The sequence below is a fragment of the Juglans microcarpa x Juglans regia genome, chromosome 1D (genome assembly GCF_004785595.1).
Source record: "Juglans microcarpa x Juglans regia isolate MS1-56 chromosome 1D, Jm3101_v1.0, whole genome shotgun sequence".
Taxonomy (NCBI): Eukaryota; Viridiplantae; Streptophyta; class Magnoliopsida; order Fagales; family Juglandaceae; genus Juglans; species Juglans microcarpa x Juglans regia.
Window position 1 is genome coordinate 39302806 of NC_054594.1, and position 27713 is coordinate 39330518.

At 37.4% G+C, this 27713-nt stretch overlaps 2 protein-coding genes and 1 pseudogene across 3 annotated transcripts; 2 read left to right on the forward strand and 1 right to left on the reverse strand.

The window, feature by feature from the left end:
- The first annotated feature begins 157 nt into the window (after nucleotides 1-157).
- On the forward strand, nucleotides 158-1712 carry LOC121235749 (annotated as a pseudogene).
- Nucleotides 1713-4848: 3136 nt separating this feature from the next.
- LOC121266502 (ankyrin repeat-containing protein At5g02620-like) lies at nucleotides 4849-9453 on the forward strand. The gene is made up of 3 exons (XM_041170349.1): nucleotides 4849-5917; nucleotides 6639-7048; nucleotides 8137-9453. The coding sequence occupies exons 1-3, from the start codon at nucleotides 5398-5400 to the stop codon at nucleotides 8995-8997; spliced, it is 1791 nt and encodes a 596-aa protein (XP_041026283.1). The 5' UTR covers nucleotides 4849-5397; the 3' UTR covers nucleotides 8998-9453.
- Nucleotides 9454-10293: 840 nt separating this feature from the next.
- LOC121243176 (type I inositol polyphosphate 5-phosphatase 12-like) lies at nucleotides 10294-17344 on the reverse strand. 2 transcript variants are annotated; one of them, XM_041141258.1, is made up of 11 exons: nucleotides 16272-17343; nucleotides 15433-15685; nucleotides 14296-15112; nucleotides 14026-14150; nucleotides 13768-13852; nucleotides 13200-13365; nucleotides 13051-13091; nucleotides 12689-12956; nucleotides 12317-12440; nucleotides 11878-12238; nucleotides 10294-11447 (listed from the first exon to the last, which is right to left on the reverse strand). In XM_041141258.1, exons 1-11 carry the CDS (start codon nucleotides 17092-17094, stop codon nucleotides 11067-11069), a joined length of 3444 nt encoding a protein of 1147 aa, XP_040997192.1. In that variant the 5' UTR covers nucleotides 17095-17343; the 3' UTR covers nucleotides 10294-11066. The 2 variants fall into 2 exon arrangements, with proteins under 2 accessions (XP_040997192.1, XP_040997185.1); XM_041141251.1 differs by having other exon boundaries at nucleotides 10843-11447; nucleotides 13051-13365; nucleotides 16272-17344.
- Between the last annotated feature and the right edge of the window lie 10369 nt (nucleotides 17345-27713).

The window sequence follows — 27713 nt, forward strand, 5'->3', positions numbered from 1 at the left end:
AAGGAGCAACATATATCGAACATTGTATATATGTCATAGACAGGAGCAGCAAACAACTTCATGCATGCACTATAAATACTACCCATAACTGCCAATTCTGTCTCATCCAACCTCCTCTCTCTCCGGCCTCTCTCACTCTGCAGTCTAAGCAAGAAAAATGGCTAAGCTTACTACTGTATCTTCCTTTCTATGCCTCTTCTTCATGATATCCTTTATCTGTATCCAAGTTTCAAATGCAGCCAACTATAATGTGGTTCGCTTTGGTGCAAAGCCTGATGGAAAAACTGAAGCAACAAAAGCATTCCTCAAGGCATGGGAATCGGCATGTAACTCGGCCACAGCATCCACGATATACATCCCAAAGGGGAGGTTCTTGCTAAAAGCCACTGTTTTTAGAGGCCCATGCAAGAACAGAATCACGGTTCAGATTGATGGAACCCTTGTGGCACCGTTGGACTATCGTGCGCTTGGGAATTCAGGCTACTGGATTTTGTTCATCGAGGTGAACAGGATCTCTGTTTTTGGCGGCAAGCTTGACGCAAAGGGTGCTGGCTTCTGGCTTGCAGGAGATCTGGAAAGAATTGTCCAGTTGGTGCTAGAGTACGTTATTTATAAATAGCCATGATTTGAAGTTTTGAAACCAAATTAATAATCCAACTAGTGGACTTTCCCTTTTTTCTTAATTTGTTTAAGGCGATCGAGACATAACTTGTGTGTTAATGCATGCAGTCGATAACGTTCAATTGGGCAGACAACGTAGTGATCAGTGGCTTAACATCGATCAACAGTCAGCTTAGCCACCTTGTAATCAACAGCTGCAACAACGTGGCAGTCCGAAATGTGAAGCTCATTGCTCCCGACCAGAGCCCAAACACCGATGGAATTCATGTGCAGACCTCGACCGGCGTCACGATCACCGGAAGCACCATGCAAACCGGAGATGATTGCATCTCAATCGGTCCTGGCACCAAGAACTTGTTGATGAGAGACATCAAGTGCGGCCCTGGGCATGGCGTAAGGTATATACATATATAATCTTGCAAAAGTGGTCATGATGCATGTTAATTTAATTAATCGTGCCTAAATAAATATGTATACATATATACATGACAGCATCGGTAGCTTGGGCAAGGAATTCAACGAAGCTGGTGTCGAAAACGTGACGCTAACGAACGCAGTATTCACTGGATCAGATAATGGAGTACGGATAAAGTCATGGGCCAGGCCCAGCAAGGGGTTTGTTCGGAACATTCTCTTCCAAAACATCGTGATGAGGAATGTTGAGAGCCCCATCATCATTGATCAGAACTATTGCCCCAACAACCAAAATTGTCCTCGCCAGGTACGTATTAACAAATTATAACAAGGATTAATTTGTAAAACAATAAATAAAATCATTTTATTTTTAAAAAATAACTTTTATTTTTTTATTATTATTGAGGCTTAATTTTATGCTCTTTTTTTTCTTAAAAAAAAAAATATCATGTTAATAGAGTTCTGGAGTGAAGATTAGTAAAGTGACGTACAGAAATATACAAGGAACATCAGCTACAGAAGAGGCCGTGACCTTCGACTGCAGCCCAAGCACTCCATGCAGTGGGATCAGATTGCAAGACATCAAGCTTACTTACATGAAAATGGCAGCAACATCTTCGTGTAAGAACATTGGTGGAACCAGCAGCGGAGTACTCATGCCTCAGAGCTGCATATAGCTATATATATATATATATATAAAGATCATTATTATTTTCCTCAATTATTTTTTAAGGTTTAGCACTGAATTAACAGTAATGGGGACGCACACCGCATGGAGGCACGCATTAATTAGATCATCTTCCATTGTTGAGTGTTGGGGAGAATTCAATCCCAGTCATGCATTTATACATATAATATAATATATATATATATATATTTATATATATATATATATATATATAATTAAGGTATATGATCATGTTGTGATGTATGCATGCATGCATCCTACCTAAGTAGAGGTTCTTGTACGTTAATGTAGTTGATTTGCTCTAGCTTGAGTTCACATTTGGTACTATATATATATATATATATATATATATATATATATATTGTCAACAAAATCTTGTACTTTTAATTCCCCAAGATCAGTTTGGGTTGCATGATTATTTTGTTTCGTACAATATTATTAAAAAGAGTAATACTATATACAGTCTTAAAATTATGTGTAAGCCATACGCATTTATTATGAAAAAAAATGAGATCTACCATTAAAAAAATAATTTTGTCACGTGGGTCCTAAACTTATCTTTATTTTTTTTAAAGAGAGTATTGCCATAGGGAAATTCTTACTCATTGCGTTTTTCCATGCATTTAGCTAGCTAGCTTCTAAATGATCGATCTTCTCAAATGTCTCGTATATGTTTAAGAATCTGTGATGAATTCACCTCGATCGACTTCTTACCCTAAAAATCTATCCAAAGAATTAGAAGTTGACCGTAAGAGCAAAATGAGAGTTGAGTTGTTTGGAGCCGCCACTCGATCGATCTATATCATGCCAGCGAGCCAAATGATCATTGTAATGGGACTGGACCCCTACTGCTTTTGGTTGATTTCTGTCCAACATTTGACTACAAATGCCCGATGCATGCATGGACCATAACAGTTTCCTTTGACGATTACTCGTGGAAAGAAGGTGTAGTGTCCCATTTAGTCAAATTTCTTTTTCTTACTTCCCACATGTTTTTGTGGACTCTTGGCCCGTGGAACTAATTAATTAATGTTAATTACTTTGTATAATTAGTTAATCCTAACGAGATAAATAAGTCAAGTTTAATAAAAGTGTGGTGCTAGAATTTTCAAAAGAATATATCATTATTTAAGAATATCGAAAATTCGAGGAGTTGGAGTGGTTAATCAGATGGTTGTATAAAAGAATATTAATTACCAATTAAAACCAGTCCAAAATAACAACTAATATATTATATGTAGATATTATGTGGGAATTAATCATATAGAATATTAGATTGATGTAGCGATGAAATTGGCATAGTAGTACGTAATAATAATAATCAGGCTATATATATTCAGACTTCAAAGCATTAAGGCTATATTTGGGTAGTGAGAATACTTGAGAAGTGTTGAGAATGTTTGTGAATAGTAATAAAAAAGTAATAATAGAATAATGAATAGTAGGTAAAAAGTAATGAATAGTAAAAAAAGTAGGTAAAAAGTAATAATAAAATAAATAATAGTAATGAAAGTACTTGAGATACTCTTCGTACTCAAACGAAGCCTAAATTGCAGCCGGCTGGTCAATAAAGGATGCAGTACTTTCCAATTTACTAGATTTAAAAAACCAAACCAAATAAATAAAGAAAGAAAAAAAAAAGAATGCTGTCCTGTTCAAATACTATAGATGCATGATCATGGGTCACTGTCCCCGAACAAACTTTAGGTATATGTCAACTTAGAGCTGATTGCAGATGATCATAAGATAAACGTGTGAAGTGCTGCTCTAACAGTACTGTTTATATTAATTTCTATAATTAATATCACTCAAAGCCAAAAGGAAAGTGTTAAGAGTCAGTAAAACTAAAGTATAGTCAATGATTTTGATCATGGCCTCCTGAGATATTTATTTATTTAATAGATTGTATTTCTGCCCACAAAAATACAAACACCATTGATCATTTCAACGTTATTGGGTGCGGTTAATTGGGTCCTCCAGCAACATCGATGATCTCGTGAAGTACGACGACATGTCACCAAATTGACGATAATGATATATAATATAATATTTTGAAATTTAAAACTATGCTTCGATTGAAATGAGAGTCTGATTCACACGTGAGAAAGTGTTAAGATATAAAATAAATAATAAAAATTTATCTTTTTCTATCCACTTAAATTTTTAAGACAACTAATTAATGATTTCGTATGGTATAAATTTTGAGTTTATTAGTTGGTTTTGCTTTGGGTTGTAGCCCCAGCACTTGCCCTGCCCTTTATTTTCGAGTCTTTTTTCCCCATCAAATTTCATTATGTATTAGTTTTTTCTAATTTCAAATTTTCTAATAAATATTCAGTTTTCTGTATTCTTAGTCTATAATTTTAATTAGTTCTACTTTCTAAGGAATGTATGTAGGTTATTAGTGGTTGGTTTTAAATATATCTTGTACTTATATTTTATTTTCAATTTTTTTTTTTTAAACATGATATGTTCAGTAGAGATTTTTTTAATAGAAGTGTTACAGATACAAAAAGATTACATAAAAATAAATCTACATATTAATTTATTTTCGTGTAATTCATTAAATCTATTTCTAATAAAAATAACTTTAAAATATAACGTATCATATTGAGTGAGTTTGTATTTGTATTTTTATATAATTTTTTTGTAATTATGATATTTTTATATTTTTAATTAAAAGTATATCCAATCATAGTCCGGATTTAAAAGAGTTAAAATTTATTAATTTAGAATTCCAAACACCTTTGATCGAAGTCAGAGTAATTTTTGAATCAGATCTAACTAATTTAAAGTAACTTACGAATCATCTATTTTTATTTTTTATTTTTATGATGTGATATTAAATGATTAGAAATTATTTATTATATTTTATTTATAAAATTATTATTTAATATTACATCATAAATGAGTAAATTTTTTCTCTCTGTAAACTCGTATATAAATAAATAAAAAGTTTAGTAGATTTTAAATTCATCCTAAAATATTATATTTATAATCCGGAAAGATTGCGAATATAATTTTTCTTTTTCAAAACGTCGTTTTTCTTCTCTCTTTTCAGATATTAAAGAGACGATGGTGCCGAGCGTGCGTATGCTGTCTTAGAAATTAGTATAGAAAGTCGGAAGTTTTTTTTGATGAATTATAAATTGTAAGTTGGTGAGGTATCTAAGAACAGGAACCAACCATTCGCCAACTCACGGTTCTCAAAAAAACCTCAGGTTTTGAGCTCTTGATCTGCTGGATTTGTTGTCACTTTGTGGAAATCGGTTCCTGTGTTCTCAGATTCGTTGGAAGTGTCAACTGGTTTTCATTTTCCGAATCAAAACTCTTGCCGTAGAGCTCAAACAAAATCAAGGTATAGTTATTGTGACCAGTGGAGCTACAATCTAGTTTCCGCTTAATGTTTCCTTGATTTCGGCTTGTGAAGAAAAAAAATAAGAGGTTTTGATTTCTAACACGGGTGACTTTCAGTTTGGATAGCAATAATTTTTCTGAGAAAATGGGGATCCCAAGTATAAAAAAGTATCTTTCGTGATGTATCTGCTAAACTTGTGTTAAGACATAGTGAGATTTCTGTGAGATTTTCGTCTGATCATGGAGAAATAGGTTGCAGAATACAAGGCATTGTATTTTTTTTGAGATTTACCGTAAAGTTCAGGGAACTTTTGTGTATGATCATGGAGAGGCAGAGTAGCTTTAAGGGTGCTACGATGGAGAAACAACAGAGTTTTCGCGAGGTAGATGAAAAGAAGGCTCATCCTCGTGGGGCAATGGAAAAACAGCTGAGTTTTCGAGGGGTTATGGAGAAGCAGAAGAGTTTTCGAGGATTTATGGAGAAACAGAAAAGCTTTCGGATAGTGATGGAGAAGCAGTTGAGTTTCATAGGTGGTGAGAGGAAGAAAGGCAAGGACTCACCGGGAAAAAGGGGCGACTTGCCCTTCCATTTGGCGGCTCGGGCAGGGAATTTAAGTAGAGTGAGAGAGATCCTTCAGACTTGTGATGGTAATGAGGCAAAGGAATTGTTGGCGAAGCAGAACCAAGAGGGGGAAACTGCCCTTTATGTTGCGGCAGAGAATGGGCATGCTTTGGTTGCTGGCGAGATGTTGAAACATTTGGACCTGCAAACTGCATCTATTGCTGCAAGGAACGGCTATGATCCATTCCATGTTGCCACGAAGCAGGGCCATCTTGGTAATCCAATTATCTTTTTTTATGCATAATGTTCTAAGTAATCTTGCGATTACAACTCTGTTGAGTTAGATAGAAGTCTGGCCGTTGCATAATAACTTAATCGTTTAAAGAAAATAGGTTTCAATCATGCACACTGTTGTCTAATTCTACATTCATGCGTTCAATAAGTTGGCTTCCTTTTCGCGCTATTTTCTTGGAAAGGTCAGCACTTCTTATTTTAGTATAACAATGTTATTCAAATTCTTCATAGCCCGATCCAAAAGTATGAGAACTTCCATTTTCAACCAACGTGAAGAGTCTTTGTATTTCCCTCTTCATTCCTCAGTTTTCATTATTTGCATAATGGCATATAGATGCCCTTTAAAAAGTAGTGACTTTTGTTTCTCGTAGAACTTCGATTGACTGCAATTGCTATTTTCTGAGTTCAGTGCATATGACGTCAGAAATTTACTTGTTTTCTGTTTTCCCTCCATGTGTAGAAGATTTCATGGAATGCATGAAATTGTACTACTTCTATGGGGTGGGTATGCACGTGCAAGTTTGCGTGCTGCTTACCGTCTTTCCTTATTTATTACTTCAGCTGCCAATAAGACCCCATAGTATTGGCAATTAACTAGATAAATAGATGAATTGATTTAGAGAAATACGTGTTATGTTATTACTTCTTTGAAGATTTTCTTCTCTCTTTATTCTGACCAAGAGAAAAAAATAAAATTTTCAGAGGTGTTGAAGGAACTTTTGCATGTGTTCCCCAACTTGGCCATGACTACAGATCTCTCCAATTCAACTGCCTTACACACAGCTGCTATTCAGGGGCACATTGATGTAGTCAACCTTCTTTTGGAAACAGACTCCAACCTCATTAAGATTGCCAGGAACAACGGCAAGACTGTTCTTCATTCGGCAGCAAGGATGGGACACTTGGAGGTTGTGAAGTCCCTGCTAAACAAAGACCCAAGCACTGGTTTTAGGACTGATAAAAAAGGCCAAACTGCATTGCACATGGCTGTGAAAGGGCAAAACAAAGAGATTGTGCTGGAATTGATAAAACCTGATTCATCAGTTTTGAGTCTGGAGGATAATAAGGGAAACACAGCATTGCATATTGCCATAAGTAAGGGCCGTATTCAGGTGATTCCTATTTCTTTTTGTTTTTGTCGTTTCTCTTTGATATTCATGTAAATTTATACAGTATCACTTATCAAAGAAAAACTTCATATAATCTGGTTAACATTTCCACTAATGCAAAACTAAGTTTTGTGTTACCTGTCAAGGGATGAATTCTTATGCATGTGATATCTGAACTCAAATGGAGGTCAAAGCATAGGTTCTGACCATCAAGATGGAACCTTCTTTTCTTTTCCTTTCCCCTTTCCTTCTCTTATTTTCTAGAAGTTCTTTTAGCAAGATGACATTATTCTAAGGTTTGGATTCAGTCTCCATTGAATATCCATGTTCAAAGTTTTCCCTTCTTATTTTTACTTTTACCAAGTAATTTAAGATTTAGCTTTCTATATAACTCCCATTGCTTGGAAAAATGGTCCAATCCATGAGCAGAATCGATGGCAGAATTCTGTAAAACTCTAGACCATTTTTTTTTTTTTTTTTTTTTTTTGGTTCTTTGGCATTGGAGTACCAAATCTATGCACCCTATTTATACAAGGAGTCTTGCAGGGCAATTGATAGTGATAAATGAATTGTTTAGTATAACAATATCGGTATTTCAGGTATTGGGAACTTTTTTTCCAATCTAGAAAGCTCAGTTTCAAATTCATTAGATTGGTATTGGAGATTTCATATCAATGTCCTTGTTTGATAGCGGAATTTTTTATCAGCAGATTATGTCACTTAATTGGTTGAGGATAGGAGAATCTTACACAATCTGAGTAAAAGTGTCATAGGATGATACAAAGGGGATCCCTTGTTACCAGCTTTTTAAACAAAGCAAAGCTATGTCAGACCAGATAATGAATATCTTAGACTTCTTTTCTGTCTTTAACTTTTGGTTGTATTATAAAACTATGTTCAGCGTTTTACTGGGCTAGACAATGCCTGGGGTAGAAGGAGGGAAATTAGGGGAAAAAGAGGGTAAAACGATGAGTTTCATTAAGGATGGGCTTGGACTATTGGGTTTATATTTTTAATGGCTTGGTCCTTGGGTTATAGTGGGCCTGGGTGTTACTTTTACAGTATTGAAGTTGGGCTTCATGTTATTGCAGAATGTACGTTGTTTGTTATCAGTTGAGGGTATAGACATCAATGTAATGAACAAGACTGGAGAGACCCCGCTTGACATCGCAGAAAAATATGGAACTCCAGAGCTCGTCTCTGTTTTAAGGGAAGCAGGGGCCACCAATTCTAAAGACCTAGGAAAAACTCCAAGTGCAGCAAAGCAACTTAAGCAGACAGTCAGTGACATAAAACACGATGTCCGAACACAACTTCAACAGACACATCAAACTGGTGTCAGGGTCCAAAAAATTGCAAGGAGGCTAGAAAAGCTTCACATCAGTGGACTCAACAATGCTATAAACTCTGCAACTGTAGTTGCTGTTCTCATAGCTACCGTTGCTTTTGCAGCCATCTTTACTGTACCTGGCCAGTACGTTGAGGAGAAAACAGAGGGGACTTCGCTTGGACAGGCCCATATAGCAAAAAAAGCGGCTTTCCTACTCTTCTTTGTGTTTGATAGCCTGGCATTATTTATTTCCCTGGCTGTTGTTGTAGTCCAAACATCTGTGGTTGTGATAGAACAGAAGGCGAAGAGGCAGCTTGTGTTTGTGATTAACAAACTAATGTGGCTGGCTTGTCTCTTCATTTCAGCTGCCTTCATTTCTCTGACATACGTGGTGGTGGGCTTGCATGGCCAATGGCTTGCTGTGTGCACTACAGTAATAGGTTGCACAATCATGCTCACTACCATTGGCTCCATGTGCTATTGTGTCATTTTACATAGAATGGAGGAGAAGAAATTGAGGAACATAAGGAAAACTGAGAGCCGATCATATTCTTTGTCTATTTCTAGGGCCTCGGATCCTGAAATTTTGAACAGTGAATATAAGAGGATGTATGCACTCTGAGGTCAATGGCGGAGAAATACAGAAGTTGGATGGATGGGGCGGGCTGTCATTCCTCAATCTATAGCTTAACATAATCATCTGCTCCTCCGGCTCAAGTAAACAATATATGAAGATATGAAACAAGCACCTGTCATCAGCAAACTAGAGCCCAGAGCGTCATCTCGTGCTGGCTTTGCACCTTCACATGAACACTTCACATTTCCCTCATATGTCAGGTCCCTAAGTATTGACATGCCACGACATAGATAAGCAATCAAACTATATCCTAAAGTTGATATAGAGTTTGCTAGAAGCTCACCAGCAGATTAAGGTGTGAACAATTAATGCCTGTTTTTGAGTTTATGCATAATCCATTTATGTGCAAATGATGTTGTGGCTTATGTGTGTTGATTGGGACATTGTGTATCATAAGGTTCAGTTAGTGTGCCATGCTACCTTGGCATGGGGCCTTAGAAATGATTAGTTTCGATTGTGTATGAAAGCCACTTCAAGTAAGAACGAAATCCATCTGGACACGGCTCAAATATATCATGGGTTTAAGGAAAAATTCTAAACATAAACCTCACACTCAACACCTCTTAAAACATGTGATTTTATCTTTTTATCCTCATATTTCATGTACAGAGTGCAGGACTTTTCTGTAGCACAACTCTGGGTTTAAGTTATAAAAAGAAATGCATTAATCTCTGTTTGAGTGGTCTTGGCTCTTGCTGCTATTTGCTGTTGCAGCACTGATCATTTGAGAATATTACAGCCATTAACTTAATATACGGATATCATGACCCAAAATTGTAGTCTTGAACCAACAGTGTTAAGTATAGCGGTATGTTCTTTATAGTATTTGTCTAATTAAAACCTTGGTCATAGTTGCAGGCTATGCGATTAATAGCTTGGAATAACCCACTGGCATCTGTTATGTCAGATGATGTAACCTATCTGGCATGCTCTTCTTCGTTTTTTTCTTTTCTTTTTTTTTTTTTTTTATGAGCAAAAAATTTCATTAAATCAGAAAAAAGATATATAAGTAGAGGGTGAGAGATACTGACAATTATCCCCTTGTAACAAATACGGTGTATAGAAATATAATAATAATAATAAAAAGATATTCTATTATCATATCGGTACGTAGAGAACAATATTTATATAATTTAAATCGTAAGATTTGATTCAAATTTTAAATTATTTATTTTAAATTAAATTATATCACATAAACGTTTTATTAAATGTTATATCTGTATCAATTTATAAATAGAATTTTTTATTACAAAAATCAAACTAGGGCATGCAATTTAGAAATTAGTGCCATGTCTAATTTCCAAAAGAAGAAAAGACATGCCAAGTAGCTTGGATAGGGCATTGACAATGTATTGCTGTTGAAGATCAACAGTACATAGAAATTCTATGGAACGCGAAAAGATTTTGGTAGAAAGAAGAAATCGCAACTTTGACAAACACCTCTTCAACTTTACTAAATAAAATAAAATAAAATAAAATAAAAAATTAAGAACCAACACATTTATACAATTATATATATATTAAATAATTTAATTTATTTCACACATCGCTCTAGTTTGCAACATCTATAAGGTAAGTACCCGAGTCAGTGCTGCTAATTTGTATTCGGAACCTGGCTCTGCAACTAGGAAATTTGTAAGAAACGAATGCTCAAATTCATGGATATCCAGATTTGGCTTTACACATCGAAAACAACAAATACAGAGAGAGAGAGAGAGAGAGTCTGACTTCCATTCATGTACGAAAGTATCGAGTTCAGTAATCTAGTACACTAGCGAAAACTAATCACGATAGCCCCTTGTACTTTCGGTAACTGTTTCTGCAAAAAGCATTGGATTGCTGCTTATACATTTTCCTTTCTTCAGTTGAATGAATCATTTGTCTAAAATTACAATGGGCTTTGGCCTAAAAAGCTGAGTTTTAAGTAAACTGAATATAATAGGTGATGCTATATGAATTGAACCTGTTCTAAGATGATGATTGTACTGGCAAGTAGGCTGGCTCCACAGAAGTATTTACATTTCTAGTCCAAGCACTTCTACCTGGTGGTGCACCTAGAACTGCCGTAAGCTATTTGTCTTTGTTTCTAGCTTCACAGGTTTCTCATCAATCGCAAGAGAGGAAGTGCTTAGTTGCCTGAATTCAGACTGTTGAAATGGACCTTCTTGTTTCTTTCTAGAAATGTTTGATTTTGAGTCAATGCAGATTGACTTGCCTGGGTAGCAGTGGCGGACAAGGATTTGGTGACTGTATGTTTGGGTTGAGCAACTGCCACAAACATTTACTGCCAAGATCACTTCATTCTCTCGGTTGTCTTCCGACCACCAGTTTGGTGGGACGCCATCAGCAATCTCTTCTGGCGTAAGAAAGTCTTTCTGATTAACCGAGACCTCCGCAAATTCTTCAGGTTCTATTACGCCAGCTGCTGGGATTACCTAATTCAAACTCACCATGAGAACAAACACTAATTCAGAGTCATGGAACAAAACTACCTTGTGACAATCATCAAAGGTGTTTAATAATGAAGCCATATTTCCTCAGAGGGCATGCAAAAAGAAATAAAAGATCTATAGGAATACATCTGTGCCTTCTAAGATACTACACTTCAGGCACAAGATGAAAACAGTTACCTATCCCTACCATTCTTGTATTTTGTACAAGAACCATGCCATTATTGAGTACATGCATACAGACAAATATCCTAAGGACAGCATATGGGTGGGGAAGAAGATAAATATCAATCTTTGGGATGATGTTGCCATACGCTCGTTGGATTCAAAATCTGGGGTTCACATCAACTCTGAAAAAAACTAACTTCTGGAATGCAATCAAATCTCTATCCAATCAAAAGGCAGAACACAATACCTCAAGCCATCGGGGAAAGCCATAGCCACCTCTTGGGTGACAATCAGGGGTTTGTGCATCCCCCTTGAAAGTCGGCTGGCCTTTACAAATGATTTTATATGTAACCGTATCCTTGACACACATGTTGGTGATTCGCAGAATGGATGAGTCATGTTGTTGAAGGACTATGCTGTTGGTGCTCACAACAGTTTCTGGAATAAAACTTAATTCTTCACGAATAGACCTGATTTTCTCATCATCTCTGAAAACTTTCCCAAACTCCTGTCTCTTTACAGATTTATCAGCATGAGCAATTCTCAGATTGAATTTACACCGGACGGGTTTGTGATCGCTGTCAGTCACATCCATGCATGCTTCATACCTGTCAAAAAGGGAGAACAAATTTCACAACAGATAGACGACAAAGATAAAAGCAAACTATCCCAACCAGAGACCATACTGTAAAATTGATGAGACCACAGGGCACTCTAAACTGCAATCAGACACAGAAGCCGACCGGTTGTCACGGTATATTATTCTGTCACACCAAGCAGGAATTCGTTTCTTCTCACCAGAATCATATCCTGGAAAGAACAGATGATAACAGCTAAAAGTCGACACTTCATTAAATTCCATGAAGACATGATAAGCCATTTAAAGACAATGTCATCTAGTGGGGTCGTGCCTCTCAAAGAGATCTATTTGCAGAGTATCAATCTATTACCAAATTCGTTTACTCTCTGAAATAGAATCCTAGGCTCGTATCTTATACTATAACCAAGTAGTTCACATGGTTGATTCAGAAAGTCATACGATTGTTTCTACTTTATACCTGCTAAACCTGCTATGTGCTTTTCAAACTTGTATGTTGGTGGGAATCTGATGAGTGCCTCTCGCATTCCCTGGAAAACTTTCCCAGCTTTCATCTCTTCCCTCAGCTGATCCTTTTCTCTGAGCCAATCAAAGCATCTTTGCGAAACAAAGTCCCTTGCCTCATCATAAGATATACCAAAAAGGCGGTAATTAAAGTCGCCAAGAAATACAACCATATCTGCTTGAGATAACTCAGGTCTTGGTTCTTCGGAGTTGCCACCCCCAGCCTATGAAAGAAGCAATGCCTCGTAACTGTTATCCAATGAAGGTGACGACAAAAGTGATAAAAAGCAAGAGATCATGTCAATGAGAACGAAATACATTTGTGCTCCGAGGCATGTGAGCAGTTGTTGAGACACCGGCTGCACCGAAGAGGACCAATAATAAGCCAGAAGAACAAAGCTGCCAAGGCAAATATATGGAGAACACGAGAGCAATACAAAAAAAAAAAAAAAAGTATGGAAGTTTACCAGCAGCATTATTAAGTAGATTAGATGACCGGCTGAAGACCATATTTCGAAATATGTGGTCAAAATCAGCATTGCGGCGATTGACAGCTTCCAGATGTGCAGCCAAGTGACAGTTCACAAAGCACATGATCCGATCGTACACTCTAATTCTCAAACCTACACCTCCCTGTTTGGGCAATTATAAACAAGTAAATGTTTTAAATTAAGAAACAAATGCACATCCCGTGTACTTGGGCTTCGCTTCGCCTAGTCTTCTATTGATATTAATAATATTTTTACTTGTGAAAAAAACTAAATAGATTGAGAAGCAAAGGCATGCAGAAAAGAGTACTATTAAGTGAGAGATGGTTTTGAATCCAAGTACTGGTAAAGCTGAACAGTTGAGTCCAACTTCAGTAGTCTTATTTTTTGATCTTTCAGAGAACAAGCTTGTTTAACAGCAGTTACTTTCATACAACTGTGGTTATTTGCAGGTGAAATAGCTTAGATTGAAATTCAGATGACAGGATGATTATTGGAAGCATTCAAAACAATGCAAGCCATCAAATAAGCACTGGTGTATATAAACCTTATTGCCAATTGCACGACCAAAGCCACATGGAACTGCTGCAACATCGATGTCCCCAACATATGGTCTATGATTCTTTTTCACCCTAATTGAAAAGCATTGAGTCATTAAATAAGAAAGGAATCATTATGAAAGTAAAGAACAATGGCATCCAGAGGGCTGGGTAGGATGCCTCTTCGAAGAAACAAAGAAGTAGAAATACAAATCTAATCTCATGACAGCCTAAATCTCCAAAATTTTTCCATGACAATTACTTACCAGAGAGAGATAAGCAAGCCTGCTAGCTGCCTAGAACCCATACGCTCAAAAGTTGTTGCTTCCTCTAAGGCCTTTCCAATCGTGTCCAACCACCATTGCCCAACAGAACTCCCTTCAAGTCCTACCTACATTTGAAAAAGTAGCAGTAAACAAATAATAAATGCCTAAATACACACACAAGCTTGGAAGATGGAGAGTAAAAAACTGACTAGGATTGAAGTAATCACAATCAAGTGGTCAGCAGCATTAATGAAATCAACAGGAACTTACGGTTTCTTTGGCTGCAGACATTGCAAGAAAACCGGCACCCATCTCTACTTCTTGCAACCCTATAACTACAATGCCAACATCTGATACAGCAGAACCCAACCATGACATAAGTGAATCATGAGAGGCTCTTCCTTGACCAACATTCCAAGTGCCAACTAAGATTCTGACATTATCTCGTCTTGTATATGTCAGTTCTTTTGCTGCCAATTCTGATCGTATTATATTGTCAAGAGGCCCTGGAGATGTGATGTTCCATCCACGTATGCCACCATGAGTGGCTAAGCTGAAAACATAATCAGTTCCAGCTGCCAATTTTATCACAGGACTGTTATAAGCCACCCATCCTGCAATCAGATTTCCCTCAAGATCCAATACTTGGACAACACCAGTCACATAGCCTACATAAATTCGTGTCCCAGAAGTGCAAAAGCATTGAACAGAACAAGGATGGTGGTTAAATTCTTGCAGTCGATTTCCATTCCCATCCCACTGCACAAGTAAACCACTTGCACACCCACTCCAAATCATCCCATCAGCAGCTAGCACTAGTGCTTCTGTTTTCTTACCATCTTCCACAAATGCTCCTGCCCCTTTAGTTGCAACTCGACGCACAGCATCTGCAGCTCCCATTATGGCATTACGAGACCGTTGCAAAAAGCTGCTACCCTGGGATTTCTCCTTTTTTGACGGGGAAACAAATTTTATCTTCGCCTCTTCTTCTACTGCTTGATCTTGTTGCACTGATGACATGTCAACTTTATTCTCTATCTGACCATCTACATTAAATACCTTTAGAAGCTCCTTTGTACGCGCATCCCTGTAGGAACACCAACTCTTGATATACTTATGATGTAGTTTGGGATATTATAAGAATTTCTTCGCAAGGCATTTTAAAATGATATATTTCCTCCCCTGAAAATTCACAACTTTGAATGAAAAATGTTCAGGACTCTTTTTTGCTGCGCAATCACCCCACCGAAAATTCAAGTTTTCATGGGATTTAAAGAAGCACACAGTAACTACGTGCATAGGCTTCTACCAATTAAAAAAAAAAACAATGTGCATAGGCTTCTATACTTCCAAATTATTTTGATATGAAGCATCCAATAAATATGCAACCATGAGAGAGAAACATACCACAGTGAGAAGGACATGGGAGTAGCACACCAAACTTTAGCTCTAACATGATCGGACAACAAACACTTTACATCTTGAGAAGATAAACTGCAGGCACCATTAACAGTGACTTGGCTCCTTAAGTCAATAAATGACCTCTCTGCCAGTAAAGCAGCCATGTGCTTTTCCTCTGGTTTTAGAGAGAGAGGTTTTTCGATGGATTCCCATGGCCAGATCTTAATAACACCACCTTCAGAACCTGACCAAAGATCACCTGGATCAAAGCAACATGAATAATTAAACATGGAAGGGGTGAACCTGGAACTCCGTCATCTACAAAAGCATTTGGACCACAGACACCTTGTAGTTTAGCATTCTTTAATAAAGATACCACAGGCATAATTATCATCTCTATTAGCGCTGGAACATCAGCATGACAATGTCGTAGAGAGATCAGTTTTCATGATCGCCCATGTAAAAAAAAAACAAAAACAAAAAAAGAAAAGGTATCAAACTACCAGCATGCAATATATCAAGTGAATAACAATACAATTAGGTGAACCAAATAGCATAGTTTTTTTGTAGGTATTTGTCGACGATCGATAAACAGTAACAGAAGGCGACAATAACCATAAATTTAAGATTTAGGGCGTGTTTGAACACTTGGAGTATCTCCCAAATAGCATAGTAAGAAATAGTCTGCAGGGGATAACCTCCTATACTAATACAATGCTCCATATATCCTCCCACTACCATTAAGAAAACAGAGAACGCTTTACCCAAATCAACATCATAATGTCCATCTATTCATACCAGGATTGAAAAAAATTCATCAACTAAACATATGTTAATGGGCTCACCGTGAGATGTCAAAACCATAGAAAGAACAGGACCACGATGCGCCTGCCACGAAAGACCTTCTTTGAATGGGGTATCCACCAAAGGCTGATCCGTCTTCCAGGACCTAATCTTCCCATCCTTATGCCCACTCCAAACCAACCTATTCCCACTATCAACCATCAAACACAGGGTGGGGGACGTGTTCACAGACTCATGAAACGGTGCCGCATCCTCATCACCCCTCTTCACTCTCCCACCAAACCCACCAAGCCCGCACCCGGGATCATAAACATTATTGAAATCCCACATTCTCACTCCACTCTCTTGGCCTGCCCACAATTGGGTTTCCGTGCATGCGATGTTTCTCAAGAACTTTCCCACCTGGGTCTCCCTCAATGGATGTGGCCTCAGCTCGAGGCAAGGCGGGCGACCCGGATGGACCGGCGCACGAGTCGGAACCTTGAATATTCCGCTTGCGCCTCCGCTACCGATGAACTCCGGCAACGGTTGGCATTGCCTGGAGTCTTCAAAACCAGCCTCCACGCAGAGGCTCTGGTCGATCCTCTCACCAGTAGGAGAAGTGGTGGATGAGGAGGAGTAAGGAAAGAACTCCTCTTCGGAAGAGTCGTAGTAGGGGTTGTGGTGATGGTGGTCTATGTTTTTGAGGACTTGAACTTCGTCTAGGCTGTGCTTGCGGACATGTGAGTGGCTTTTGTGGGAAGAGGTGGCGCGGAGTTGTTGGCTGTAAGACTGGCTCTTTCGGGGAGGCGGGACAGTCAAGCTTAGCCCAGCCAAGGCCTGCCTCTCGTCTTCTTCGATAATTCTGTTATTATCTTCATCCATATTTGCTCAATCTTGAAACACAAGCATCAGAAGAAGATTTAGAAATCAGCATAACCCAGAAAGAAGGAAAGAAAATGAGGGGGAGGGAGGGATAGAGAGAGAGAGTTGCAAAGGTGGGAACAAAACTAGAAGAGAGAGTCTAAAGAGAGATCCAAGAGAGAGGGAGGAAAGGGAAGCAGGTGGCACAGGAGAGCGGGAAGTAAGGCGAGGCATTCTGGGAGCTATATGGACAGGAACGTTTCTTACGGTTGGCGGTTCCTCTCTATGACTCTTTTGTAATAGGAAAATGATAGCAAGCAATGTTTCAAACCACGTACGTGTTTCCACGAATAAATAAATAAATAATTTTAGACATTTTAGTTAAGGCTAATTACACATTCACTTTCTGTATGTTTAATTTTGCAAAAGAAAATAAATCCACCTACCTTTTCAATTCTTATGTCAAAAAATTTCAACTTTTCCACGTTATATTTTGAGAAATGATTTTTATAAATCTCAAATAGATAAGTTTTATACAAACTTTTGTAAAAAAGTAGACTCCACTTTAAAAAAATGTAAAAAAAACTATTTTTATTAAGGGGACCAATTTTTTTTTCAAAAAGTTTGTATGATGCTTATCTATTTGGAGCTTGTATCTAGTATTATTCTTATATCTTTCAGTTCAAATAAACTCTTATTTTGTAAGGCTGGGCACCATCAAAGTCGGAGTCGGTATTCAGAAAATCTGATTCTGATTTCAATTTTATCAGATTGAAGTCGAAACAGAGTCAAATTTAAGCTTCAAATTTAGCCTATTTTTTAATAAAATCTTACATATAACAGGCTTTTTTTTTTTTTTTTTTGGCTTTCAAGCTTCAAGTTTATTAAAAACATTACCCAAAAAAAAATAGATTTTAGATATGAAAAACCAAAATATAACTAAAAACATTTCATATACTATGCAAACGTAGAAAATAAAAATTTAAAGAAATTAAAAATATACAGTAGGTCATTTAGGCTATTCTTAATATAGTATCATTCTTAGTTTTATATTGGAAACTCTTAAATCAACTAAAAACAATAAAATGATTATTGAATCATATAACCAAGGCCCCAAATAACAACTAACAAGTAAGAGCAACTCATGGTCCAATGGCAATGTCATTATCCAATCGTTCAATCCTGAATAAATTACAAGTAGGAAACACAGAGCCACTCAAAACACTAAATGTTGTATTAGAATCTAGTTACATACTACTATATTAGAGTCTAGACAATAAATTAATAGTCTTACAGACTTACAATATATACATTATACGTGATACGTGACTCACTATATGTATGATAGTGACAATATGATGTGTAGTGTATATATATTGTAAGGGGATCCCCCCACCACCATTCCGGCACCGTCCCAGTGGGCTTGAGAATGGAAACCAAGGGAATAAGGTTGTAATCAAGCCAAGCCGAGCCGAGTCGAGCCGGTCTTTGGCTTGCCGAGCTCGAGATTTTTTTTTTATTCTTTGTTCGACCTTGACTCGATAAGCTAAACTCTCAACTCGAGCTCGTCCCACAAACGAGTTCTAAAACGAGTTCGAGTTGAGCTGAACTCAAGCTCGAATTGTTTATTTTTTATTTTTTGAATAAGATTTAATAATTAAAAAATTAAATAAATAAAAAATAAAAGATCTAATATTGAATTTATACAACTAACAAGTAGAACGTCTATTGAATTATAAAATTATAAATAATTAATATCCAACTAGTTGATATTTATCCAAAATAATAATATATTATATGCCTACATATATTATTAATACATACACTTAATATGATAGCATATATCTATTTCATATATGGTTCCTACATACTAGTAGATGAAATTATTAAATTTTATCGACTAATTATTATACAAATTATAAAATATATTTATGAAGTATATTCACTATATAGACATGAGTAATTAGATTACATATTATATATTTAATTATACAAGTGGTATGTTTATATTATTTGCTAATACATATATATACATAGGTGTATGTATATATTTATCAATATATGAATGAGTTTTAATTGAGTCGAGCTAACGAGTCGACTCGAGTATAAACGAGCGGGCCTTAGCGAGCCTTAGCTGAGTCGAGTCGAGTTTTGTCGGGTATGTGTCATTTACAAATCGAGAGGGTATCTGCTTTCACGAATAATTTTTTTTTTCACGAGTTGAGTTCGATTCGAGTTTCACCCAGCAAGTATCGAGCGGGCTATCAAACAGACCGGTTCATTTACAGCCCTACAAGGGAACAAGAACCAAAGGTTCAACATAGAACAAGTAAAGTCTCCAACCCGACCCATGGTATGCTCCTATAGACGCAACCTGCATGAGGGAATGTGTTGCAGGGAATAGGACTCGTCAACTTAGAGACCTTCAAATAGTGTACAGTTCTTGAGTGCTTGTTCGTGTAGTGGGAGTAATGTACGAGGGACTTTCAATCCTCTGACAGGAGGGGCAACAACGGACCACAAAATATGCTAGTGGGGTGAGGAAGATAAAAAAACTACGCCGCATTAATGGCACCACTACTCAAGTTTCACGCCACATTAATGACGTTGTCGCAGAGTCACGCCGCATTAAATGATTCTAACAAAAGGAACAATACAAAGGACACATACTCAATGGAGGCATACATGATCTGTTTCCAGACTTATGATATAAATAGCAAGTCTCAGGTACAAAAAAACTCTCTGATCTCTAGACTATTTCACTTATTTACAAATTTTTAAGAGAATTTACTAACTTTGACATCGGAGACTCTCTGGCCCCAAGGCTGTCCTCCCCTAGTTGCCTCATTTCCCATCTTTTACAGGCCCAACTTTTGAACACCTGAGTTGCCAAAACCTAACTCAAAAGTGTGCGAAACACGACGTTAACACATATCATTGATTATTAGTATTGTTAGAAATACTAGATCAAAGTATACAGCGAAAGCGATATTACCTCATCGTAAATATCTAAGATCTAGTGCGGTTGTTCCACAGATTCTTCATCATCATCGTTGTTCATTCACAATCTCCCATATCGATGGTGGAGTGTGCTACGTGGCAATACCAGAGCAACACCCACATATTCCACAGCCTAAATGCCGAAACTAGAGAGAATCATTTGAGAGAGAGATTTCATGTTTTTGATGCAAGTGTTCTCCAAAGGAGAGAGGGGCTATGTAAATAGCCCCTCTAAGTGTAACCCCCGGCTGGCCCTTAATGGCCAGTTATCAAGTCTCATGAAGTGGTTTAAGAACCACTTCATAACCACCAAGAGAAGGTGAATGGGTGCCCACTATGGGTGCCCCTTTCTTACATCTCTCACTCACACATAGTGGGCAAGACCCTAGGTCTGCATCCCTCAATATGTTCTCAATCTTGTTCATACTGACAAATAGGCCGTGCGACCATCGAGCACATCTGTAAAAGAAAAATGAGAGCACTATACCAAATCTCTCATAGAGAAGACCAGCATAGCAACATCCCTAAAAAAAAGTGTCTCGTTATGCCCCGACTCATTTGGTCACATCAAACTAAGCATCCATAATCCCTCTCGAGTCCAAATGACTCAGAGCAATGCTCAATCTCCATAAAACATGATGTATTCACAGCTATATTGCAACTCCCAGGAAGCAACATAACTTGCCGGCAATGAGTACACACCATTATCGATGTGTTACCGAATAGTATTCCCTTCGCGCTCATGTCATTTAGTTTTAGTTTAGTCGCTTTCCCAGCAATGCCTCTTTAGACCGCATCATTCATGGCCATAGATAACATGCCAAAGTAGCAGACACTAAAACATCAACCTCGTGACATAGTCAAAAGTCTCCTAAGGGCATAAATAAATTAAGGTCATCAATTATAACCTACAGGACTCACACGATGAGGAAGCAGGGAACCATTTACTCACCTCTACTATTGGTCGCAAAAGTACATGTAGTATGAAATACATGCTACGGTGGAGTTCTCTTTCCAAAGAAAGAGCGTATATCTATTCTCAATTCACCGTACAGATTTTAGTCTAGTCGCTATCTCAGCGCCTAACCCGAGTCCCTCCATTTGCTCGCTATCCAAAGCGCCAAAGAGGATCTCGCATCTGGCTAAACCACAGGCTACATAGTATGTGGGTAACCATGCACGATCCTTAGACCTCATCTTAGCTCCCACTAAGACAACATATATTTTGTGTCTTCCAACTTATCCCTCTCTGGACAAGTACCGAGTAACACATTGTCTCATCTTTGCTCGCTACCTCTTTGTAGCGCCAAAGGCGATCGCTCGTGTGAGTGAGCCGATCTAAGCCTGTCAATATACATTTTTCACCATAACTCCTAAATTTATGGTGAATGTGTGTGCATACCAAAGAATGCTTCCAATCACGCCACATGATCATAGAACATATCAATATCATGTGCATGACGAGCAATACTGTGAGGTACAGAGAAATCACATGGTCAACAACAAATTATTAAACCACAACTCTCAAGTGATGTTTAATTACCATTTCTCTCCATGCGCATTATAATGTATAGTAACTTTCCAAAACATGCTCCTACCAAGAGACTCAACTTTTACATGTAAAAGTCCTTTGCACAATCATGAAGTCAGCGATGACTCATCGCGAATCTCATTTAGGTCAGACTCACAATATAAGCCGTAGATTCTAGTCAGCAAGTCTAACTGCGATTTTGAAGAATCTATAAGGTGACCACAAATGTTATTCAGCAAACTTAATTTGCGACTTCAAGGTTTCACAAAAGCATGTGAGATAACCATAATTTATTTTTCATTAAGGGTAAAGCGATTAGGGCCTTTGCCCCCAAAGACAATCATAATAGTCTAATCATTACTTTTAATGACAATCGCATCACAAACTCACTTAACAAAGTAAATCATATTTACACTCTAACAAAAACTTAACCTCTAACTCCCATGAGCAAACCATAATGGAAACATCAAATAATATAGGCAAAACTAGATTCTTTAGTATTTTCCATCTCATTAATTGTCTATAGATTTTGAACAAGAGCTCATAGAAACTGTTTTTTCTTATAAACAGTCTCACAAGACATGAAGCATGAGCTACTTTTCACAAACCCATGTCCATCACCTCGTAGTATGGAAAACCTTTTTTTAAGCGACAATTAATTATCTAAGATAACCAGTTCGCAATATCTCTTATGATGACACTTTTCTAATATTGTCAACAGCATTCAAAGAACCCCATTTTATTTAATAAGTCGTTTAATAAAAAAAACGACTAGGTACATTGGGTATCTTTGAATAGATGGTTTGTTTAGGTCGCATGTAAACAGTACCAGCAACATTTATTCGCTTTATGTACCAAAATAGTACTAGCAATAATCAGGCGCTCAAAGTACTTCATGCATAAACATCACAAAAGTTAACCATCTAATTCTCCTATGAGAATCAGCTATTTAACACCTTCAAGAAAAGTTTCAATGAATATGCGATCAATGGCTATCTAAATGCAACTCAATTAGTGCCAAGAGATGGATCTATACCTCTATCAACTCCACTTTACCTTTGTCAATTAGATCAACAACCCCAAGTTGGATCATATAAGTGAAGCAAATCTAAGATTCTATGTTGGGATTCCTACTATGTGAATTCAATACCTTTAGCGGAGCCATATTACAAATATTTTCTTCTAGTCTCTAAACGACGAGAGAATATTGATATAAAGCTACCACGCTATTTAAGAGGATCCTTATATTCTATAACTTTTGGGAGTCACTATCACTAATGGTACACCTTAACTCAAAAGTATACTCCCACTAGCTGTTGAATTACTCCCACTATTTTCGGCGATCTTATATAAAAAGAATTTTGAAAATATTTTGGTTAAGGTAATGTGGAATGAAACGTGATGAAAACGTTATTTCCAAAAAATAAGTGTTACAAAAAAATCCACAATTCCCCACCCTCGCCGAAAATACGAGTAATTTACTTGACTCAACCAAAAAATGATCAAGCTTAGATCCTCTCGATTTTTAATAGAATTCACGTTTGCACAATATAATCACTCAGCTTTTCTCAAAAGCGAATGAACTCGATTTAAGGACGACAAATAAGAATTACGGCCGCAACCCCATATTACATCAACCCAAGTGTGATGTGTAACAACTGCTAAACTGCGAGATAATTGTTCTCATCATATAACTCATATGATTGCGATTTTGAAAATATTTTAACTGAAAAATATATTTTCCTAAAAACAAATTTTGGATCGCATTTATATGATGAAACAATATTTTTATTATCTAAGTCCTTAGTGTGCATGTATAGGAACTTTCACATAGAAAATGCTCATATTGCATTTTCTCTTTGACTCTTCTAAACCAAGGAGAGGGATCTCATTAGCGAAAAAGTCTTCAATTTCTCAAGCTTCACACCCATCATCATATGCCTTCATGGCATATTTTAATATATCATTTCCCCACTCGAGAAATAATATCACTGAGTCAATGAGTGACCATCCAACTTCTAAACCTCTAGAAATTCTCACTAACACCACTCTATGAGTCTTAAATCAAATTAGGTATAGACTTCTTTATTATCGCATTAAAAGCACTAAAAATATCACTTTTTGCAAAAAATGCAATGTGTGACGTTTTAGTCGCTAACTAGCAATATTTCTTCATTTCTCGCTTACTTAATATTTTTCATATTCTTCAATCCACTATAGGAGAGAAAAAGAAAAAACTTTGCGAGAAATTATCTTAACCTAAAACCTATCTTGCATCAGTGCCACCACGAGCAAAATTTTTAGTTTAGGTTTAGATAAGTCATACCTAATTATTCAGACTTTTACCACAGTTGCCATGCAAACCTCCAAGGTGCTTGGTATAACTCTCAAGTGGTGCTCTAAAGTTTATATATCTGCAAGAACCTATCTGTTCTCTCTAAAGAGAAATAAAACTTGAGCAAGATTACCAATGCTAATACCACATAGAGGTGCACTGATAAAATCTTTTAAAAAAATGAATGTGCCAATTAAGAATGTCCTCAACACGCTTGCACACTCAGATTTTAATATCCTTACTCGCCAGACATACTAGCAAGTTTTAGAGAATATGTTCTTATCTGTGAGTAATCTAATTTGCTTTAAGATTATAATACTCAACCTCAAAATATAGGAGCAATAAATCTTTGCGTTACAAAAAATAACGCGCAATTTCTTCTATTACCCACAAGATTCTTAAAGGCAAAATAGTGATTTAGCTCTATATGATAGTTGATCCCATCAACTTCTATAAAAATTATAGTGCATGCGTCCCACGTGCACTTCCAATTTTATTCTAGACATTTTAGAGGTTTTACAATAATGAAGGTCTAAGACTATCTGACTCTCAAAATAATCTTTATTTGTTTCCAACTATTACTCATGGAGGAGATTAATGCGACGATTAAGTCGTATAAATAATCTCTAGGCTTTTTTTCATAGTTATCTCAAAGTTACTAAACTATGCACATCTAATTGCATACACATTTTAGAAATTTGCTGCGTTAATCTAAGTCAGAACAAAAATAATTAATACACGTCGCAAGATCGAAAATTCGCTAAGCTTCCTAATCATCTCTTGCGTCTCAATGTCTAATTATTAATTTCTAATTTAATTTTCGCGCAAATTTATATCGTATAGGAGATTAATTACAAATCAATCTCAACCATACTCCCACTAGGATAAGCAATCTACCGAGTTAGTCACAAAAAAAAAAAAAAAAATTTCTTCTCTGATCGAAGAAAATCATTTAAGCCAATCAGAAGCATGGACTAATCAAACCCGGGCTACTTAATCCTCTAATTTATCACATTCTAAAAAATTGAAGACAATTCTAAAAAATAGTCTAACAATATAAGTGATAAATTAAGCTCACAATCACATGCAATCACAATACATGTATGAAAAAATAATCATCACATTTCATTCAAATAATTATTATTCATAAAAATAATAATCTAGGCAATTTATAACGTAAAATAAAATGCCAAACAAATGTGACAAAAATAATATCATGGCAAGTATGTATTTAATAACCATAATGACATGCAAAAATATTTAAAAAAATATATATTTTATGCCACAATAACATGCTGAATAAATAACTAAAATTAACATACACACTAGCAATAAGCTCTAGCCCAATGGTTGAGCTTATAATCCTTGTGTGTGAGGTCTTGGGTTCAAAACCCCACCCAAGCATTTTGTCAAAAAGAAATGTTCTTAGACAGCCAATGGGCCACACCTTCTTGGGCGCCCAACTGCAAAGTAGGCCTGTGCCTGCTGGGCTCACGGCCCAAATCTACAAGCACCCTTAACCGGATGTGATACGGGCCGGAGTTTTTAATAATGGCCCAAACTAAGTCTGTTTTTGTTTTGTTAGAAAAAGATACATGGGCCGGGCCGAAAAACTTGATTTAATAAAAAACAAAACATAACATAGCCCAGAGCCAAGTAAATAAAACATAACAACCCAAAACAAAATTTGAAACAAGCCCATAGCCCAAGCCCGTATAGGTGAAACACAAAAGAAAAATAAGAACTATTCATCTTCTTCCTCAATGTAACCTACGGTTACTATTCATCATCTTCCTCAACGGTTACAGCCTACACAGTGCATGTAACGGAAGAAAAAAAATGCCGTGTAACCGCCGCTAGCGACTCTTTCAGCTTCATTCCGTGGGGCTCCCGCTGCTCATTGGTGCCCGCGGCACCTGGTGCTCACCGCACCTAGTGCGCGCAGCACCTGCTTGTGTGCGCTGCACCACAGTACAGGTGCTCTGTTTAAATGCACCAGCCCACGCCCTAAAGTGCAGCACTGCCTCGACCTGGTGCACTCAACGCACAACATAGCCACTGCACCTGCCTTGGCGCACTGATCTTTGCACAGCAGATCTTTCTGCTCCGGCCTGTACCACGGCGCTGCACATGCGTAGCACCATGGGCAGCGCACTGCACCTAGCCGGTACTGTGCAGAGCCTTTTTCGGGGCTGCATTGCACCTCTAAGTGTGGCGCTGGACGCTGGTGAAGGGCAGAGCCATGAGCAACGTAGCACGGTGCTGCCGATCGCTCTAGCCTCTACCACTCCGTTGCGCAAGCAGCCCTCCATGGCAAGAACTCCACCGTGCACTGAGCACAGCGATTAGAGCCTGCGGCACCACCATTGTGCAAGGCTCTGCGTGCAGCAGAGGCCCCACTGCATCTAGTTGCTCCCCATCACCTACGGGTGAGCACCACCCCTTGGCAACGCAACACCCAGCGGATGCGCGCAATAAGCGCAATGGCATGAGTGGCATAGCTTCGCTGCACCCCGACGGTCAATTTGACGAAGCCGTCGCAGGCCGCGGAACCTCGTGTGTGTTGCGGTGGCAGCACCCTATTGGTGCATGCAGCTTTGTCCGATGCGCCACCACAGTGCGCACTGCTGCCTCTTACGGTGCTATGTAGGGATCTGGAGAGCACGTGCACGGGTGCTTGTTGATTCGAATGGGTGGTTGCAGCCATTCCACAGCGGCGCTACCACCGTAACGACCAACTCATCAGCATTAATGGTTACATATCAACGTGCATAAAAAAATTTTCACGTAAATGAAATACAACATACACGTTAAAAAACAAATCAGGAACAACCGATGGGCTCTGATACCAATGTTAGAAATACTAGATCAAAGTATACAGCGGAAGCGATATTACCTCATCGTAAATATCTAGGATCTAGTGCGGTTGTTCCACAGATTCTTCATCATCGTCATTGTTCATTCACAATCTCCCATATCGATGGTGGAGTGTGCTACGTGGCAATACCAGAGCAACACCCACATATTCCACAGCCTAAATGCCGAAACTAGAGAGAATCATTTGAGAGAGAGATTTCATATTTTTAATGCAAGTGTTCTCCAAAGGAGAGAGGGGCTATGTAAATAGCCCCTCTAAGTGTAACCCCCGGCTGGCCCTTAATGGCCCGTTATCAAGTCTCATGAAGTGGTTTAAGAACCACTTCATAACCACCAAGAGAAGGTGAAGGGATGCCCACTATGGGTGCCCCTTTCTTACAAGTATATTAATATTTTTTAATTTAACTATATAAGTTCTAAACTTTTATATGAGTATATATAATCAATATGTAAATAATACATATTTTTATTAAAATTAGAGTCAAAGGTCCGAGTCGGATTTAGAGTTGGAGTCAAAATCAAAGTCGATTAGATAACAAATTCGACTCTGACAATGTGGAGTTGAAGTGGGTGCCAGATTTTTGCAAAGTCCTAATTTTCTCTTCTGTTCTTCTTCCTGAATTTTTTCAAGACAAAAATTTAAGAAAAAAGTAATATTATACATGCACAACATTTTTACCAACCTTTTTTACAACATATTCCCTTTTTATCCCCCCATTTTGGTTGGTAGTAACTATGAAAAATGATAAATACACAACATTTTTCACAACATATTTCATAATTATGTTTTAAAATGGGGGGTATTATTATAAAATATCATATAAAAGTAACATTACTTTATAAAAATAACATCATTTTACATCATGTATTGTAAAAAATATTATGTTTATCATTGCT

Coding starts and splice junctions, on each gene's coding strand:
- LOC121266502 (XM_041170349.1), top strand. CDS start 5,398: ATGATCATGGAGAGGCAGAGTAGCTTTAAGGGTGCTACGATGGAGAAA. Junction 5,918..6,638: donor CACGAAGCAGGGCCATCTTG/GTAATCCAATTA, acceptor TAAAATTTTCAG/AGGTGTTGAAGGAACTTTTG. Junction 7,049..8,136: donor TAAGTAAGGGCCGTATTCAG/GTGATTCCTATT, acceptor ATGTTATTGCAG/AATGTACGTTGTTTGTTATC.
- LOC121243176 (XM_041141251.1), bottom strand. CDS start 17,094: ATGGATGAAGATAATAACAGAATTATCGAAGAAGACGAGAGGCAGGCC. Junction 14,151..14,295: donor TGTCTGCAGCCAAAGAAACC/GTAAGTTCCTGT, acceptor TTTCAAATGTAG/GTAGGACTTGAAGGGAGTTC. Junction 13,853..14,025: donor GGCTTGCTTATCTCTCTCTG/GTAAGTAATTGT, acceptor CTTTTCAATTAG/GGTGAAAAAGAATCATAGAC.